Source organism: Balaenoptera ricei, chromosome 17, assembly GCF_028023285.1.
Source record: "Balaenoptera ricei isolate mBalRic1 chromosome 17, mBalRic1.hap2, whole genome shotgun sequence".
In the NCBI taxonomy this organism is placed as follows: domain Eukaryota; kingdom Metazoa; phylum Chordata; class Mammalia; order Artiodactyla; family Balaenopteridae; genus Balaenoptera; species Balaenoptera ricei.
The window spans coordinates 76701365-76718410 of NC_082655.1; the positions used below are offsets into that span (position 1 = coordinate 76701365).

The 17046-nt window shown below is 38.6% G+C and overlaps 2 protein-coding genes across 15 annotated transcripts in view; one reads left to right on the forward strand and one right to left on the reverse strand.

The window, feature by feature from the left end:
- The window catches only part of UBXN2B (UBX domain protein 2B), a 95629-nt gene that overhangs the window by 20834 nt on the left and 57749 nt on the right, over positions 1 to 17046 (reverse strand). For 11 of the 14 annotated variants that reach the window (XR_009498429.1, XR_009498420.1, XR_009498415.1 and 8 more), the window contains one exon: positions 2223 to 2327. The gene's annotated coding sequence lies outside the window, so the exon portion shown is untranslated. Of the gene's footprint in view, positions 1 to 535; positions 650 to 2222; positions 2328 to 7619; positions 8581 to 11230; positions 11337 to 17046 lie in introns of those variants that run through there. The other 3 variants (XR_009498417.1, XR_009498426.1, XR_009498427.1) reach the window with 3 other exon arrangements.
- On the forward strand, positions 587 to 8394 carry LOC132351653 (cytochrome P450 7A1). Its single transcript, XM_059901598.1, has 6 exons — positions 587 to 666; positions 2243 to 2483; positions 3384 to 3961; positions 5824 to 5954; positions 7300 to 7475; positions 8095 to 8394. The coding sequence occupies exons 1-6, from the start codon at positions 587 to 589 to the stop codon at positions 8392 to 8394; spliced, it is 1506 nt and encodes a 501-aa protein (XP_059757581.1).

Sequence of the window (17046 nt, forward strand, 5' to 3'; positions counted from 1 at the left end):
GGATGCTTTCTTGAGGATATTAGGTAAGTAACATGTTACCTATGATTTTGTAAAAGCGCTGAAACATGAAGCAGCAAAAACATTTCACCCAGTTCTCTTTCCTTTGAACTTGACTGCTGTATTTCTCATGAATCATTTAAATTGATTTCTTCTTAAATGTAACAAGATCAAATCACTAGCTTAATGCCAACTTACACTTATTTTTCTTTAAATTATTATATTTTACCTCTTTATTTCGTATGTTCATCCTGAACAGGTTTACTTGTTCTTTTTATAAGCGTACTAAATTTGTAATATTAGCGGTCATTCCCAGGTCTGAATGTTAAGTCAACATATGTTTGAGAGACCTTCAACTTATCAAGTATTGCAGGTTTCTGATTGTTTTGGAACCTCTTCTGATACCCGTGGACTTAGTTCAAGGCCAGTTATTTTTTTTTTTCCTAATAGGATGGTTAATTGTTTGCTTTGATCACTCAAGTGAAGCATCTTACCATATATAAAAGTCTAGCTGGAGTCTGTGTTGTGACACCCTTACCTTTCTCATCACAGACTCTCCTCCTCAGAAGTTTTGCATTAGATTTGCAAAATGATGAGCACCTCTTTGATCTGGGGGATTGTTATAGCAGCGTGCTGTTGTTTGTGGCTTCTCCTTGGAATGAGGAGAAGGTAAGGAAAGCTTTACTTTTAAATTGCATTTTTGTTCATTCATTTAATGTTCTTTTACCTTCATTGTTATACCATAAAGTTGGTTTTCTGTACTTACATACGCTAGCATTTTCTTCCTTAATTTTTTTAAAGTAAAACATTTTAATTTAAAATTTTGAAAGTATCTTTTTTATTATATCTCACAAAAGATATAATGGCAAAGTTTCCTTTTTAGTATTGACATATACTAGTGGTAATGTAAAAATGGACAAACTTGTTAAACATCACTGACAGAAATTTTATGAGATCTCTGTGTGTGTTTATGTGTGCATATAAAGAGAAAGTCTGTATTAGTAAGGATATAAGTGGTAAGTGGATCTGCAATTCCTATCATGTGGATTAAATAGATGCTCTGACTAAATAAATGTTCTTTTTTCAGCTAGTTCTTGTGCATTGTATACACTCAGTCTAAGCTGGGAAAGAGTATAGAGCCTGCATTGATCATTCTATTACTATTTTCTTATTAATGATAATCAACCATGGCAAACTGGGAAACTGTTAAATGTATGAGACATCACTTTTATTTGTATGTATCATTTATAATTGGTTCAAGAAATACAAATAGAATCAGATACATAGCCATAGTTTATTTAACTTCTGATTGCCTCAAAGAGTATTGGGGGGGAGGTATGTAAATATTCTCTGCTTTGTCAATCTCCCAAAGACAGAATTACCCACAGCATATCTTCAACTGTGTACATTGCTGTGCTGTCTACCTTTTACAGGTTTTTTTTTTTGTTTTGCCCTTTATGGTATTTTAATATTAACTACCAGGACTGGTAGTTTCTAGTTTTAATTAAACCACTTATCTGCAAACTATGAAAATAAAAAGAATTATTTTATGCTATGTTATTCTACCAAGAGGGATAGTGGTTTATGTTGGAAATTAAATGTTTATATTCTTAAATAAAAACATTTAAAATAGCAACAAAGAGCATTGAATTATAATCAATAACCATGTCAATACTTACCTTACTCAATTTCACTTTATAATGTGCTAATTTCTCAAAGATTCCCCTCTGCAACTATCATTACAGAACAATAATATATTTAAACTTTGAAGATTTTGAAAACTTCAATTCTGCAATCCTTTTTGTCATTCAGGATTCTATATCTTTAGAGATAACAATCAGATGAAACATTTTGAGATACTTAGGCAAACGATGCTTAGAAAAAATATAAACACTAGAATGTAGTTTCATCTCTACACTGATAGGGAAAATCTTGTTGGCCTGGTTGATCCTTTTATCCTTAACATTGGGAAGAGTGAGGAGCACATATTAGACACTCAGTGTTTGCCGAATGTATGCATGGATGGATGGATGGATTTAGCTATCATTTTCACCAATGTATCATGTTACTAGGTTAATATAATTCATTCTTTTAGTAAAGGAGCAGGGCCCCACCAACCAAAAAAGTATCAATAAACTATAGAGTTTTGAAGTTTGAAGTCAGGGGTAAAAAATTTAATGTAAATAAATATAAATAAAGAACAATGTGCAATTTTCCATATTTACCATCTCTTTGTGTCTTACAGGCAAATGGGTGAACCACCTCTGGAGAATGGGTTGATTCCGTATCTGGGTTGTGCTCTGCAGTTTGGTGCCAATCCTCTTGAGTTCCTCAGAGCAAATCAAAGGAAACATGGTCATGTTTTCACCTGCAAACTAATGGGAAACTATGTCCACTTCATCACCAATCCCTTGTCATACCATAAAGTGCTGTATCATGGAAAATACTTTGACTGGAAAAAATTTCACTTCACTGCTTCTGCAAAGGTAACCAGGTTTGCATTTATATAGCATTCGGCTTTTTTATTTTCTACCTTTTTCTATGTCAATCTATTTAATCATTTTGACATACTCAGATGTAAAGACGGAGATGCTGAAGAGAGTTACCCTTACATGGAGATTCTTAGAAACACAATAAACCAAATTAGACATAATCTCTTGGTTTTAATCATTTAAAAAGTCAAAATCGGTATAGCTTTGTCATTTCTTAATCAGCTTATGAGGGTGAAATAAAAATTAAACGTTTTACTGAACCGGATGGCATGGTATGAATAAGACAGGTACAAACTCACTCATGTCAACAATTTCTACACAAGACCCAGAGTGCAAGTTGGAAACTTAACGTTCAACAATTGTTTTACCACACTCATGCCACACAATTGTTTAATTTTGTTAAGGAATTGACCAGATATTTTGGCATCACTTAGATGAGATCTAAGAGGCTCTTTTATAGAGAAAAAATTAATCAATATTAAGTGAGTCTCTGCGAAGAAATATTAGAACTGGTCTCTGCTACTAAGTAGCTTAAAGTCTGGTTAAGATGCATCTACAAAGAATATAAAAGGGAACTAATGATTAAAAACATTCTTGATTAGTACCAAATTATGTGCAAATAAATGCAGAAGCATAAGAAAAATAAGAAATAGAAGACCAGAGTGGTTGTGAGGGAAGTGTCACTGATAATCTGGGACTCAAACTTGGCCTTGAAGGAAGGGCGTGATTTGGCCGTTTGTAAAGTGCTATGAAATTGCATGTGGGAAGGCCGGTTTTCCTTTTTTTTTTTTTTAACAAGTAGAGAATCATGAAAGCATCTAATCTGTGTTTCAGACATTTACTAGTCCTAGGTCAGGTTTAATTTCTTTTTTCACACATTTCATTTATGGTCAGGCATTTGGACACAGAAGTATTGACCCCAGTGATGGAAATACCACCGACAACATAAGTAAAACTATCATCAAGACTCTGCAGGGCGATGCCTTGAATTCCCTCACAGAAGCCATGATGGAAAACCTCCAACTTGTCCTGAGATCCCAGGTGGTTCCCAAGCCCAAGACGCCCGCCTGGATGTCAGAGGGGATGTATGCCTTTTGCTACCGAGTGATGTTCGAAGCTGGGTATTTCACGCTCTTTGGCAAAGATCTCACAGGGCAAGATGCACAAAAAGCACTCATTCTAAATCACCTGGACCACTTCAAGCAATTTGACAAAATCTTTCCAGCCCTGGTAGCAGGCTTCCCCATTCACGTGTTCAAGACGGGCCACTACGCCCGGGAGAAACTGGCGGAGGGCTTGCGGCTCCAGAAACTCAGAAAGAGAGACCACATCTCAGAACTGGTCAGGTTTCTGAATGACACGCTCTCCACCTTGGACGACACGGAGAAAGCCAAGTCACTCCTTGCTGTCCTCTGGGCCTCGCAAGCAAACACCATTCCAGCGACTTTCTGGAGCTTATTTCAGATGATTAGGTAATTAGCAAATTATCCATTTATTTCTTCATTTTAGGTGAAAGCAGAAATTCAACCATTTTAACTAAAATAAAAAAAAGACGTGGTACCTTCTCATGCTGTCAATCAAGAATGTGGTATTTACCCTTGTAAAAGTTTAACATGTATCAGTTCATCCAACCCTCCAAAAACAGCTGTGACTGGTAAACACATCTTGTAGAAGCAGAGACCGTCCCAGGGAAAGGAACGTGCTGGTACAGGGTCAATGTAGGCTGTCTGCACCAGAGCCCTTGCTCTTAACTCCAAGCTGTTCTTCATGACACCTCCTAAAGTCCATGAATTTGGTCTTTATAATCATAAAAATATCCTTGTGTGATTGCTGACGTATTGTCAGTGAAAAGAACAGTGCCTGTATCTTATTTGTCTGTGCATTAACTGTTTTTTCACTGTTAGTGATTGCTGTCATACTATTCGACCAACTCTGATAGCTGTGAATAAGAATCATAATATATTATTATTGATGGGATTTAGCTAGAGTTTGCCTTTTAAAACTGTATATTAAAAAAAACCCTGTATGTAACATATATTTTGCATAATGTGATGTCTTCCCAGAGTGATAGTCTTTTGGGAATTTGACATTCAAATGGTTTATTGAACTATTCCAGTTCAATTGGATGTTGAGTGTCCCATAGACACAAAATTGTGTCACATAGACACAAAATTATTATTCCATAGGATTGGGAATGCCAAAGTTCCATTGAAGGCTGATAATTTTATGTCTTTAATATAAAAATATTTTTTAAACAATTTCAGATATAAAAAACCATTACTAATCTTTCTCAAAGTTTAAATGCCTTCTGAAGTTTTTACTTGAGAAAGCTCTTTCTGGAATAAATTCACATATTTACAGTGAGGTTACAACATCAGTTTTCTATCCTATAGGTAATAGTAGCCATTTCACGATAAGCACGCAAAGACTTACCAAACATTTCTGAGACTCAGTTTACTGTGATCATGTTATATGGCTACATTACCATGGCACTGAGGATCCAGTAAACGTCAATGCACTAAAGTGAAGTAGCATTCATTTCACCAGTCAAAGTGTTAGAACAATAAATTATTATATAAATGGAAAAGCTGTTCTACGTGGAATCACATGCATGTTAAGAGTAAATTTAAATTTCCTTTGGCATTTTAGCCAGTACTTTAGAATTGTTATCTTGGATGCAATTTTCTTTCTCAATTGCCATGCATATGACTAATTTAACCATTTAATCCTTATTAGAAACATTTATTTATAAAAGTCTGGTCAAAGTTTTACTTCTATGTAGCAGGACCCTTTTATTTTTTATAAATTTATTTATTTTATTTATTTATTTTTGGCTGCATTGGGTCTTCATTGCTGCACGCAGGCTTTCTCTAGTTGCAGCGAGCGGGGGCTACTCTTCGTTGTGGTGCACAGGCTTCTCATTGCAGTGGCTTCTCTTACTGCGGAGCACGAGCTCTAGGCACGCAGGCTTCAGTAGTTGCAGCATGAGGGCTCAGTAGTTGTGGCTCGCAGGCTTAGTTGCTCTGCGGCATGTGGGATCTTCCCGGACCAGAGCTCGAACAGGTGTCCCCTGCATTGGCAGGCGGATTCTCAACCACTGCACCACCAGGGAAGCCCACGGGACACGTTTAAGGCAACAGTTCTTGCTAACATCCAAGGACTTAAAACACAACTATAAAATAGAGTAAAAAATAAATGGGAATGTCCCTTTCCCACCTTCTCTGTATCTTGACCACCTGGTTAAAAGAAGGGGAAACCGCCTATTCGTTTGCAGACCTTTTGGTAGAGAAAAGGCTGTTCTGTACATCTTTTCTTTTCTCTTAACCTTTCATAGGAACCCGGAGGCAATGAAAGCGGCCACTGAAGAAGTGAATAAAATGCTAGAGAACGCTGGTCAAAAAATTAGCTTTGAAGACAATCCAATTTATTTGAACCGGATACAACTGGATGACATGCCCGTGCTAGGTGTGTTTGCTGTGTTGTTACATGTCATTTGCTGCATCCTCCTAACAGGAATTGTCAGTACACATCACGCACTTACTTGTTGCATACTTACTTACTTGTTCGGAAAAACCCGAACTTTTTTGGCCAACTCAATATTTGTGTATAACAAGTGAGGAAATGGGCACTTAGAGGTTACGTCACTGCCCGGGATTGGATGGTGGAACCAATGACAGCAATAACGTGGACCTCTTGACTCTGCACTTTCAACCTCTTCTCTGTGCTGCCCTGCTCTGCCTCATTTGTTACTGCTCTGACCAGTCATCTTATAGTTAATGGGCTACTCATTTTCATGAAATGAAAGGGGGAAAAGTACCATCATGAAACCACAATTAGCTGCATGGGTTGGGTGGTGGGGCGGAAGGTTATTTCATTGAAAAAATGTTGGCTTCTGTGGATTTTATAGAAATACAAAAGTACCATATTTTTAGAGTAAGAAAGGGTTTTCTCTTTGTTTTTGTTATGTTTCTCTAGAGGAAATAAGCCAACGTATGCTTTCAGGGGCAGTGTGTCTCAGCGGAAGGGACTAGGGCGGCAAGGAGCACAGGCTCCACGTGGGACTCCGCCTGCCGTAGAAACCACGGACGTGTCATTTCACTTTTGGGGGTCTTATTTTCTCACTTGCGAAATAAATTGCTAACATGCTATGATGTTATGCACAGTCATGTGACGAGCACTTAACGCATGACAATTAAAAGGACAGAGACCGGAAGGTCAGGCGAGACTTTCTCATCCTATATTTCAGCTATCCTCTGCGTGTTCTTTGTGTCCATTTATGCCCTTACCAGAATGCAGGGCATAATCACACAACATCAGATAGCGTAACGATAAAATTGGGTTCTTGTAAACACCGAAGTGAAGCTGCATTAAACAGCTGGAAAACTATTTCTATGTAAAAGTGTTAGTATATTAAATCTCAAAAGTGATAAACTTTGAATAATTCACATGAAAGTGATTTACTGATTTTTTCCAGTTGCATTAGATGTCTAGTGTCTTGTAGAAATAAGATTATTTTTCCATAAAATTATGAAAGTCCAGCTCCCATTGATGACCAAGAAGATCATATCTTTACCAAAAGATTATTAACTCAGATTATCAGATTAAAAATACATTCAGACACAACTGAATCATTGATCATAGCACAGAAAAAGTTTGAGAAATTTTTATCTGGTCAGCTTCCCCCAGTCTCTTTAGGTTTGTGTTATAGGCTGCTGGAAGTATTTCAGACTCTGCATTACGTGGCCTTTATAAATACTTTGTTCTTCCTTCTCCCTTCCCTCTCCTCCTTTCTTCCTTTTAAAATCTTTAGACAGTATCATCAAGGAGTCTCTGAGGCTTTCCAGTGCTTCCCTCAACATCCGGACTGCTAAAGAGGATTTCACTTTGCACCTCCAGGATGGTTCCTATAATATCCGCAAAGATGACATCATAGCTCTTTATCCGCAGTTAATGCATTTAGATCCAGAAATCTACCCAGACCCTTTGGTAAGTGACTGTTCATCAAAGTTCAGAATCCAGAAAAAAAAAAAAAATTTCAGTATCCAGGTGATGTCTACCCAGATTGAAATAAAGAAGAAATTTACCATTGCAGAATTCATTTGATCATTGAAACCACAGGGACTGTCTCTTTTATTAATGTCAAATATTTATCTAATTTGGAGAATTTGGATGACAGCTTGAAATTTTAATCTTTATTCCTGGTATTGGTCATCACATAATCTCTACTAGATTATATCTGCAGTTGTGATAATAAAGCTGCTGCCCTTCTTCTTCTTTAAAAAGTGCCTGCTCCCAAATCCAGGAAATAGGGGCTAATATACTGACTCCTCTAGCTCCTGATTTGAATCCTTCTTTCTAGTTCTGCCTAACAGAGGGAGGAACTAGTTGCCCAGGCGGGATAGGAGGTATAAAGGTTTCTCTTTCCCACCAGTTCTCCTTAAGTTCCAGCTTCTTATTACTTTCTGATTCAAGGTGGGGTATTTGCTAAATTACTCATAGATTGGATTAAAAAAGAAAATTACTCTTTGGAACTTCCAGGTTAAGAAAAAGATAAATTCCTTTTAAACCAGCTTATACATTTGTTTTCTTTGTATCTTTATTGCAGACATTTAAATATGATCGCTATCTTGATGAAAATGGGAAGACAAAGACCGCCTTCTATAGTAATGGACTCAAGTTAAAGTATTACTACATGCCCTTTGGGTCAGGGGCAACTATATGTCCTGGAAGATTATTTGCTGTCCAGGAAATCAAGCAGTTTTTGATTCTGATGCTTTCCTATTTTGAACTGGAGCTTGTGGAGAGCTGTGTTCAATGTCCCCCTTTGGACCAGTCCCGTGCAGGCCTGGGCATTTTACCACCATTAAATGATATTGAGTTTAGATATAAATTCAAACATCTGTGAACATATGCTTGGAAAAGAGGACCCCTGATGCTGTTACAAGACTGCAGAGCACCATCATTTACCAGTCCCTTTGGACAGACATGCTTAGTGGTGGTAGAATGGATGCAGCAGGTCCAGTTCTGTTCACCAGCGCTTGCTTGTGAATCTTAACATCTTGTTGATGGTTTGCAGAGGCTATTTCAGACCCTGCAAGTGAAAAAAAAACTAGTTCCTAGAAGCACAATTATTTGTTTTCATTTCAATACATCAGTGAATGTTCATATAGCCACGGACTGAACTTCATTATTTTCAGAGGAAAAAGTCTTTTTTTTTTTTTTTTTTTCCAGAATGAAGATATTCCAATTGGCAAAATTTCTTTTTTTTCCTAAGGAAACTGCTTTATTTTTATAAAAACCACCCAACAGTTATGCAAAACATACACATTCACGTTTTAGTGAAACTGCATGACTTTTTGACCAGATATGGGGCCGTACGGGTGTAGATGTATATTATAAAGGATATTTTAAAGGATTATATCATGCCTTCTAATAAAAAGAAAATGTTTTCAGCTTCCCTTATATCCAGTATTCATGGCTTTTAAAATGACGATCTTGATGTCCTGAGAACATTAAAGATGGTTTTAATATATTCTCTTTAGGGTTTAATTTATTTTTGCTGGAAACTCTAATGTCTGTGTCAGGTTTCAATGATCTTGTCTATCATTAGATTTCATATTAATTGGAAGTTTTTTTTTCAGAAAAGGCAGTTTTTTTCTGATATTACTAAATATACATCTATGAAAAGAATAATTTCTTTTAAAATATTTTAAGTGCTGGAGTTATCAGCTATAATATTTTTATTGATATTTCTCTATGTATTTATATGTAAATTATATTTAACTTTTTCCTTGTACTACAAATACTAAGAACATATTATAACATTTGATAATGTTGAAATGATTCACCTTTCAGAAATAAAAGTGTGAAATTGTATGTTTTAAATTTTTAAATATTCCGAATGTTTAAAGCATTTACCTACTGATAAGCTGCAACAATTTTGTTCATTATTCATTTCTTAGAAAAAGCAAAATAATTATTCACTCAAAAATCTGCACACTTCATAAAATTCATTAAAGATTTTTAATCTTGCTATTTATTAAATTTATTAATAACTAAATTTATTAATAATATTATCATGGAATTATCTCCTACATAGGTTATTTTTCATACCAAGAAAACTAAACTTATTTAGATGTGGCTCAAGATGAACAAAATTCTTTTACAGAAAATTTGTTTTAAGCTAAATTTCTAACGTGGTTTCCTTTACTAATATGTTTTATATAGGCACCTCTTGGAGATATTGCAGGTTTGGTTCCAGATCTCCCCTATAAAGCAAGTCACATGAATTTTTTGGTTTCCCAGTGCAAATAAAAGTTATGTTTTTACACTATATTTTAGTCTATTAAGTGTGTAATAGCATTATATCTAAAAAAAAAGTACATACCTTAATTAAAAAATACTTTATTGCTAAAAAGTGCTAATCATCTGATGGTTTCAACTTCTTTGAAAATTGGAGTCAGTCCTCTCAAATCCTGCCACTGCTATATCAACTAAATGTATATATTCTAAATTTTTTGTTGTCACTTCAATAACCTTCACAGTATCTTCGCCAGGAGTAGATTCCATCCCAAGATACCACTTTCTTTGCTCATCCATAAGAAGAACTCATCATCCTAACAGAAGAGGGTCAGACTGTCCTTCGAAGCTTTGAAGCCAGGCATTGACTTCTCCTCTCTAGCTAGGAAACTCCTAGATGGCATCTTCTTCCAATATAGGGCTGTTTCTTCTACATTGAAAATCTGTTGTTTAGTGTAGCCACCATCATGAATATCTTAGCCAGATCTTCTGGATAACTTGCTGCAGCTTCTACATCAGCACTTGCTGCTTCACTTTGCACTTTGATGTTATGAAGACGGCTTCTTTCCTTAAACCTCATGAACCAACCTCTGCTGGCTCCAAACTTTTCTTCTGCAGCTTCCTTACCTCTCTCAACCTTCATAGTATTGAAGAGAGGTAGGGCCTTGCTCTGGATTAGGCTTTAGCTTAAGGGAATGTTGTGGCTGGTTTGATCTTCTGTCCAGACCCCTGAGACTTTCTCCATATCAACAATAAGGCTGTTTCACTCTCTTACTGCTCCTGTGTTCATGGGAGTAGCACTTTATTTATTTATTTATTTTTGGCTGCGTGGGGTCTTCATTGCTGCACGTGGGCTAGTTGTGTCTCACGGGCTCTAGAGCACAGGCCCTGTAGTTGTGGCTCACGGGCTTAGATGCTCCGCAGCATGTGGGATCTTCCCGGATCAGGGCTCGAACTCGTGTCGCCTGCATTAGCAGGTGGATTCTTAACCACTGGGCCACCAGGGAAGTCCCAGGGAGTAGCACTTTTAATTTCCTTCAAGAACTTTTCCTTTGCATTTACATCTTGGCTAACTGGTACCAGAGGCCTGGCTTTCAGCGTATCTCAACTTGGACATGCCTTCCTCACTAAGCTTCATCATTTCTAGCTTTTGATTTAAAATGAGAGACGTGGGACTCCTCCTTTCACTTGAACACTTAGAGGCCATTGTGGGATTATTAATTGGCCTAATTTCAATACTGTTGTGTCTCGGGAATAGGGAGGCCCGAGGACAGGGAGAGAGGAGAACGGCCTGTAGGTGGGGCAGTCAGAACACGCACATTTACTAACTTTGCCGTCTTATATGGGCATGGTTCATGATGCTCTAAAACGATTACAATAGCAACATCCAAGATCACAGATCGACCATAGCAAATATAATAATAACGAAAAAATCTGAAAAGTGCAAGAATTACCAAAATGTGACACAGAGACACAAAGTGAGAAAATGCTGTTGGAAAAATGGTGCTGATACACTTGATCGATGCAGGGTTGACACAAACCTTCAATCTGTAAAAAAAATGCAACATCTGTGAAGCAGAATAAAGGGAAGTGCCTGTCACTTGCTGAATGTGTCCACACATCTTTCCACATCTTTATTCTTATACAGCAGGGGTTACTAGTCCATAGCACTGTGGGCCAAAGGTGTCCTGTTTTTGTATAGATTGGAAGCTAAGAGTGGTTTTTACATTGTTTATTGGTTGGAAAAGAATCAAAATAAGAATAATCTTTCATGACATATAGAAATCACACGAAGCTCAGATTTCCATGTCCATAAGTGAAGTTTTCTTGAGACACAGCGTGCCCCTTTATTTGAGCTCTTGCCCAGGGCTGATCTTACAGTGCAGTTGCAGGACTGAGTAGTTGCAACAAAGACCACGTGGTTGCAAAGCCAACAATATTTACTATCTGGGCCTTTACAGAAAACGTTTGCCAACTCCTGTCGTAGAGCAATCCCACAGGCTATTTCGTTCTATAATTTTATTACCTTTTAAAAAATGCACTAGTATATGAGATTTTTTTTCACTTTAAAAAAGAAAGCATGTGAGGGGACTACATCAAAACAAAACCCAGATATAATTTTTTTGGGAAACAACCTTAATTTAGAACTTTCTTGAAGGCTAAATCATCCCATTTAGCCAAGATCTTTATTTGAAACAGGGGCCTAAAATTAAAAAAAAAAAATTATAGTAACCAGTTGTAAGGTCAAATAAGCCTAGGAGACACCTTCAAGATGGCGGAGGAGTGAGACATGGAGATCACCTTCCTCCCCACAAATAAATCAGAAATACATCTACATGTGGAACACCTCCTACAGAACACCTACTGAACGCTGGCAGAAGACCTCAGACCTCCCAAAAGGCAAGAAACTCCCCACGTACCTGGGTAGGGCGAAAGAAAAAAGAAATAACAGAGACAAAAGAATAGGGACGGGACCTGCACCAGTGGGAGGGAGCTGTGAAGGAGGAAAGGTGTCCACACACTAGGAAGCCCCTTCGCGGGCAGAGACTGTGGGTGGCGGAGGGGGGAGCTTCGGAGCCACGGAGGAGAGCGCAGCCACAGGGGTGCGGAGGGCAAAGCGGAGAGATTCCCGCACGGAGGATCGGCGCCGAGCAGCACTCACCAGCCCGAGAGGCTTGTCTGCTCCCCCGCCGGGCGGGCGGGGCTGGGAGCTGAGGCTCGGGCTTCGGTCGGATCCCAGGGAGAGGACTGGGGTTGGCGGCGTGAACACAGCCTGTAGGGGCTAGTGCACCACAGCTAGCCGGGAGGGAGTCCGGGAAAAAGTCTGCAGCTGCCGAAGAGGCAAGAGACTTTTTCTTACCTCCTTGTTTCCTGGTGCGCGAGGAGAGGGGATTCAGAGTGCCGCCTAAACGAGCTCCAGAGACGGGCGCGAGCCGCGGCAATCAGCGCGGACCCCAGACACGGGCATGAGACGCTAAGGCTGCTGCTGCTACTACTGAGAAGCCTGTGCGCGAGCACAGGTCACTCTCCACACCGCCCCTCCCGGGATCCTGTGCAGCTCGCCACGGCCAGGGTCCCATGATCCAGGACCAACTTCCCTGGGAGAATGCACGGCACGCCTCGGGCTGGTGCAACGTCACGACGCCTCTGACGCCGCAGGCTCGCCCCGCCTCCTCCGTACCCCTCCCTCCCCCGGCCTGAGTGAGCCAGAGCCCCCGAAGCAGCTGCTCCTTTAACCCCGTCCTGTCTGAGCGAAGAACAGAAGTCCTCAGGTGACCTACACGCAGAGGAGGGGCCAAATCCAAAGCTTAACCCCGGGAGCTGTGCGAACAAAGAAGAGAAAGGGAAATCTCTGCCAGCAGCCTCAGGAGCAGCGGACTAAATCTCCACAATCAACTTGATGTGCCTGCATCTGTGGAATACCTGAATAGACAACGAATCATCCCAAATTGAGGAGGTGGACTTTGGGAGCAGCTGTAGACTTGGGGTTTGCTTTCTGCATCTAATTTGTTTCTCGTTTTATGTTTATCTTAGTTTAGTATTTAGAGTTTATTATCATTGGTAGATTTGTTTATTGATTTGGTTGCTCTCTTCCTTTTTTTTTTAATATATAGATATATTTTTTTTTCCTTTTTCTCTTTTTGGTAGCGTGTATGTGTATACTTATTTGTGTGATTTTTTTCTGTATAGCTTTGCTTTTACCATTTGTCCTATGTTTCTGTCTGTCCTTTTTTTTAGTATAGTTTTTAAGCGCTTGTTATCATTGGTAGATTTATTTTTTGGTTTGGCTGCTTTCTTCTTTCTTTTTTTAACATCTTTATTGGAGTATAATTGCATTACAATGATGTGTTAGTTTCTGCTGTATAACAAAGTGAATCAGCTATACATATACATATATCCCCATATCTCCTCCCTCTTGCGTCTCCCTTCCACCCTCCCTATCCCGCCACTCTAGGTGGACACAAAGCACTGAGCTGATGTCCCTGTGCTATGTGGTTGCTTCCCACTAGCTATCTATTTTACATTTGGTAGTGTATATATGTCCACTCTCTCACTTTGTCCCAGCTTACCCTTCCCCCTCCCTGTGTTCTCAAGTCCATTCTCTACGTCTGCATCTTTCTTCCTGTCCTGCCCCTAGGTTCTTCAGAACCTTTTTTTTTTTTTACTTTTTAATTTTTTAAATTTTTAATAATTTTTTATTTTAAATTTATTTTATTTTTTCTTTCTTTCTTTTTCTCTCCCTTTTCTTCTGAGCTGTGTGGCTGACAGGGTCTTGGTGCTCCGGCCGGGTGTCAGCCCTGTGCCTCTGAGGTGGGAGAGCTGAGATCAGGACATTGGTCCACCAGAGACCTCCCAGCTCCACGTAATATCAAATGGCAGTAGTTCTCCCAGAGATCTCCGTCTCAACACTAAGACCCAGCTCCACTCAATGACCAGCAGGTTGAAGTGCTGGACACCCTATGCCAAACAACTAGCAAGACAGGAACACAACACCACCCATCAGCAGAGAGGCTGCCTAAAATCATAACAAGGCCACAGACACCCCCAAAACACACCACTGGACATGGTCCTGCCCACCAGAAAGACAAGATCCAGCCTCATCCACCAGAACACAGGCACCAGCCCCCTCCACCAGGAAGCCTACACAACCCACTGAACTAACCTTAGCCATTGGGGGCAGACACCAAAAACAATGGGAACTACGATCCTGCAGCCTGCGAAAAGGAGACCCCAAACACAGTAAGTTCAGCAAAATGAGAAGACAGAGAAACACACAGCAGATGAAGGAGAAACGTAAAATGCCACCAGACCAAACAAATGAAGAGGAAATAGGCAGTCTACCTGAAAAAAAGTTCAGAGCAATGAAAGCAAAGATGACCCAAAATCTTGGAAATAGAATGGAGAAAATACAAGAAACGTTTAACAAGGACCTACAAGAACTAAAGAGCAAACAAACAATGATGAACAACACAATAAATGAAATTAAAAATTCTCTAGAAGGAATCAATAACAGAATAACTGAGTCAGAAGAACGGATAAGTGACCTGGAAGATAAAATAGTGGAAATAACTACCACAGAGCAGAATAAAGAAAAAGAATGAAAAGAATTGAGGACAGTCTCAGAGACTTCTGGGACAACATTAAATGCACCAACATTCAAATTATAGGGGTCCCAGAAGAAGAAGAGAAAAAGAAAGGGACTGAGAAAATATTTGAAGAGATTATAGTTGAAAACTTCCCTAATATGGGAAAGGAAATAGTCAATAAAATCCAGGAAGCACATAGAGTTCCATACAGCATAAATCCAAGGAGAAACATGCCAAGACACATATTAATCAAACTATCAAAAATTAAATACAAAGAAAAAAAATTAAAAGCAGCAAGGGAAAAGCAACAAATAACATACAAGGGAACTCCCATAAAGTTAACAGCTGATCTTTCAGCAGAAAGGCTGCAAGCCAGAAGAGAGTGGCAGGACATATTTAAAGTGATGAAAGGGAAAAATCTACAACCAAGATTACTCTACCCAGCAAGGATCTCATTCAGATTTGATGGAGAAATTAAAAGCTTTACAGACGAGCAAAAGCTAAGAGAATTCAGCACCACCAAACCAGCTTTACAACAAATACTAAAGGAACTTCTCTAGGCAGGAAGCACAAGAGAAGGAGAAGAACTACAATAACAAACCCAAAACAATTAAGAAAATGGTAATAGGAACATACGTATAGATAATTACCTTAAATGTAAATGGACTAAATGCTCCAACCAAAAGACATAGACTGGCTGAATGGATACAAAAACAAGACCCATATATATGCTGTCTACAAGAGACCCACTTCAGACTTAGGGACACATACAGACTGAAAGTGAGGGGATGGAAAAAGATACTCCATGCAAATGGAAATCAAAGAAAGCTGGAGTAGCAATTCTCATATCAGACCAAATAGACTTTAAATAAAGACTATTACAAAAGACAAAGAAGGACACTACATAATGATCAAGGGATCAATCCAAGACAAAGATATAACAATTGTAAATATTTATGCACCCAACATAGGAGCACCTCAATACATAAGGCAAATGCTAACAGCCATAAAAGGGGAAATCGACAGTAACACAATCATAGTAGGGGACTTTAACACCCCACTTTCACCAATGGACAGATCATCCAAAATGAAAATAAATAAGGAAAGCACAACCCTTAAATGATATATTATACAAGATGGACTTAATTGATATTTATAGGACATTCCATCCAAAAACAACAGAACACACTTTTTTCTCAAGTGCTCATGGAACATTCTCCAGGATAGATCATATCTTGGGTCACAAATCAAGCCTTGGTAAATTTAAGAAAACTGAAATCATATCAAGTATCTTTTCTGACCACAGTGCTATGAGACTAGATATCAATTACAGGAAAAAAGCTGTAAAAAATACAAACACATGAAGGCTAAACAAAATGCTACTAAACAAGAGATCACTGAAGAAATCAAAGAGGAAATCAAAAAATACCTAGAAACAATGACAATGAAAACACGACGAGGCAAAACCTATGGGATGCAGCAAAAGCAGTTCTAAGAGGGAAGTTTATAGCAAAACTATCCTACCTCAAGAAACAAGAAACATCTCAAATAAACAACCTAACCTTACATGTAAAGCAATTAGAGAAAGAAGAACAAAAAAACCCCTAAAGTTAGCAGAAGGAAAGAAATCATAAAGATCAGATCAGAAATGAATGAAAAAGAAATGAAGGAAACAATAGCAAAGATCAATAAAACTAAAGGCTGGTTCTTTGAGAAGATAAACATAATTGATAAACCATTAGCCAGACACATCAGGAGTAAAGGGAGAAGTCTCAAATCAACAGAATTAGAAATGAAAAAGGAGAAGTAACAACTGACACTGCAGAAATACAAAGGATCATGAGAGATTACTACAAGCAGCTATATGTCAAAAAAATGGACAACCTGGAAGAAATGGGCAAATTCTTAGAAAAGCACCACCTTCTGAGACTGAACCAGGAAGAAATAGAAAATATAAGCAGACCAATCACAAGCACTGAAATTGAGACTGTGATTAAAAATCTTCCAACAAACAAAAGCCCAGGACCAGATGGCTTCACAGGCAAATTCTATCAAACATTTAGACAAGAGCTAACACTATCCTTCTCAAACTCTTCCAAAATATAGTAGAGGGAGGAACACTTCCAAACTCATTCTATGAGGGCACTATCACCCTGATACCAAAACCAGAC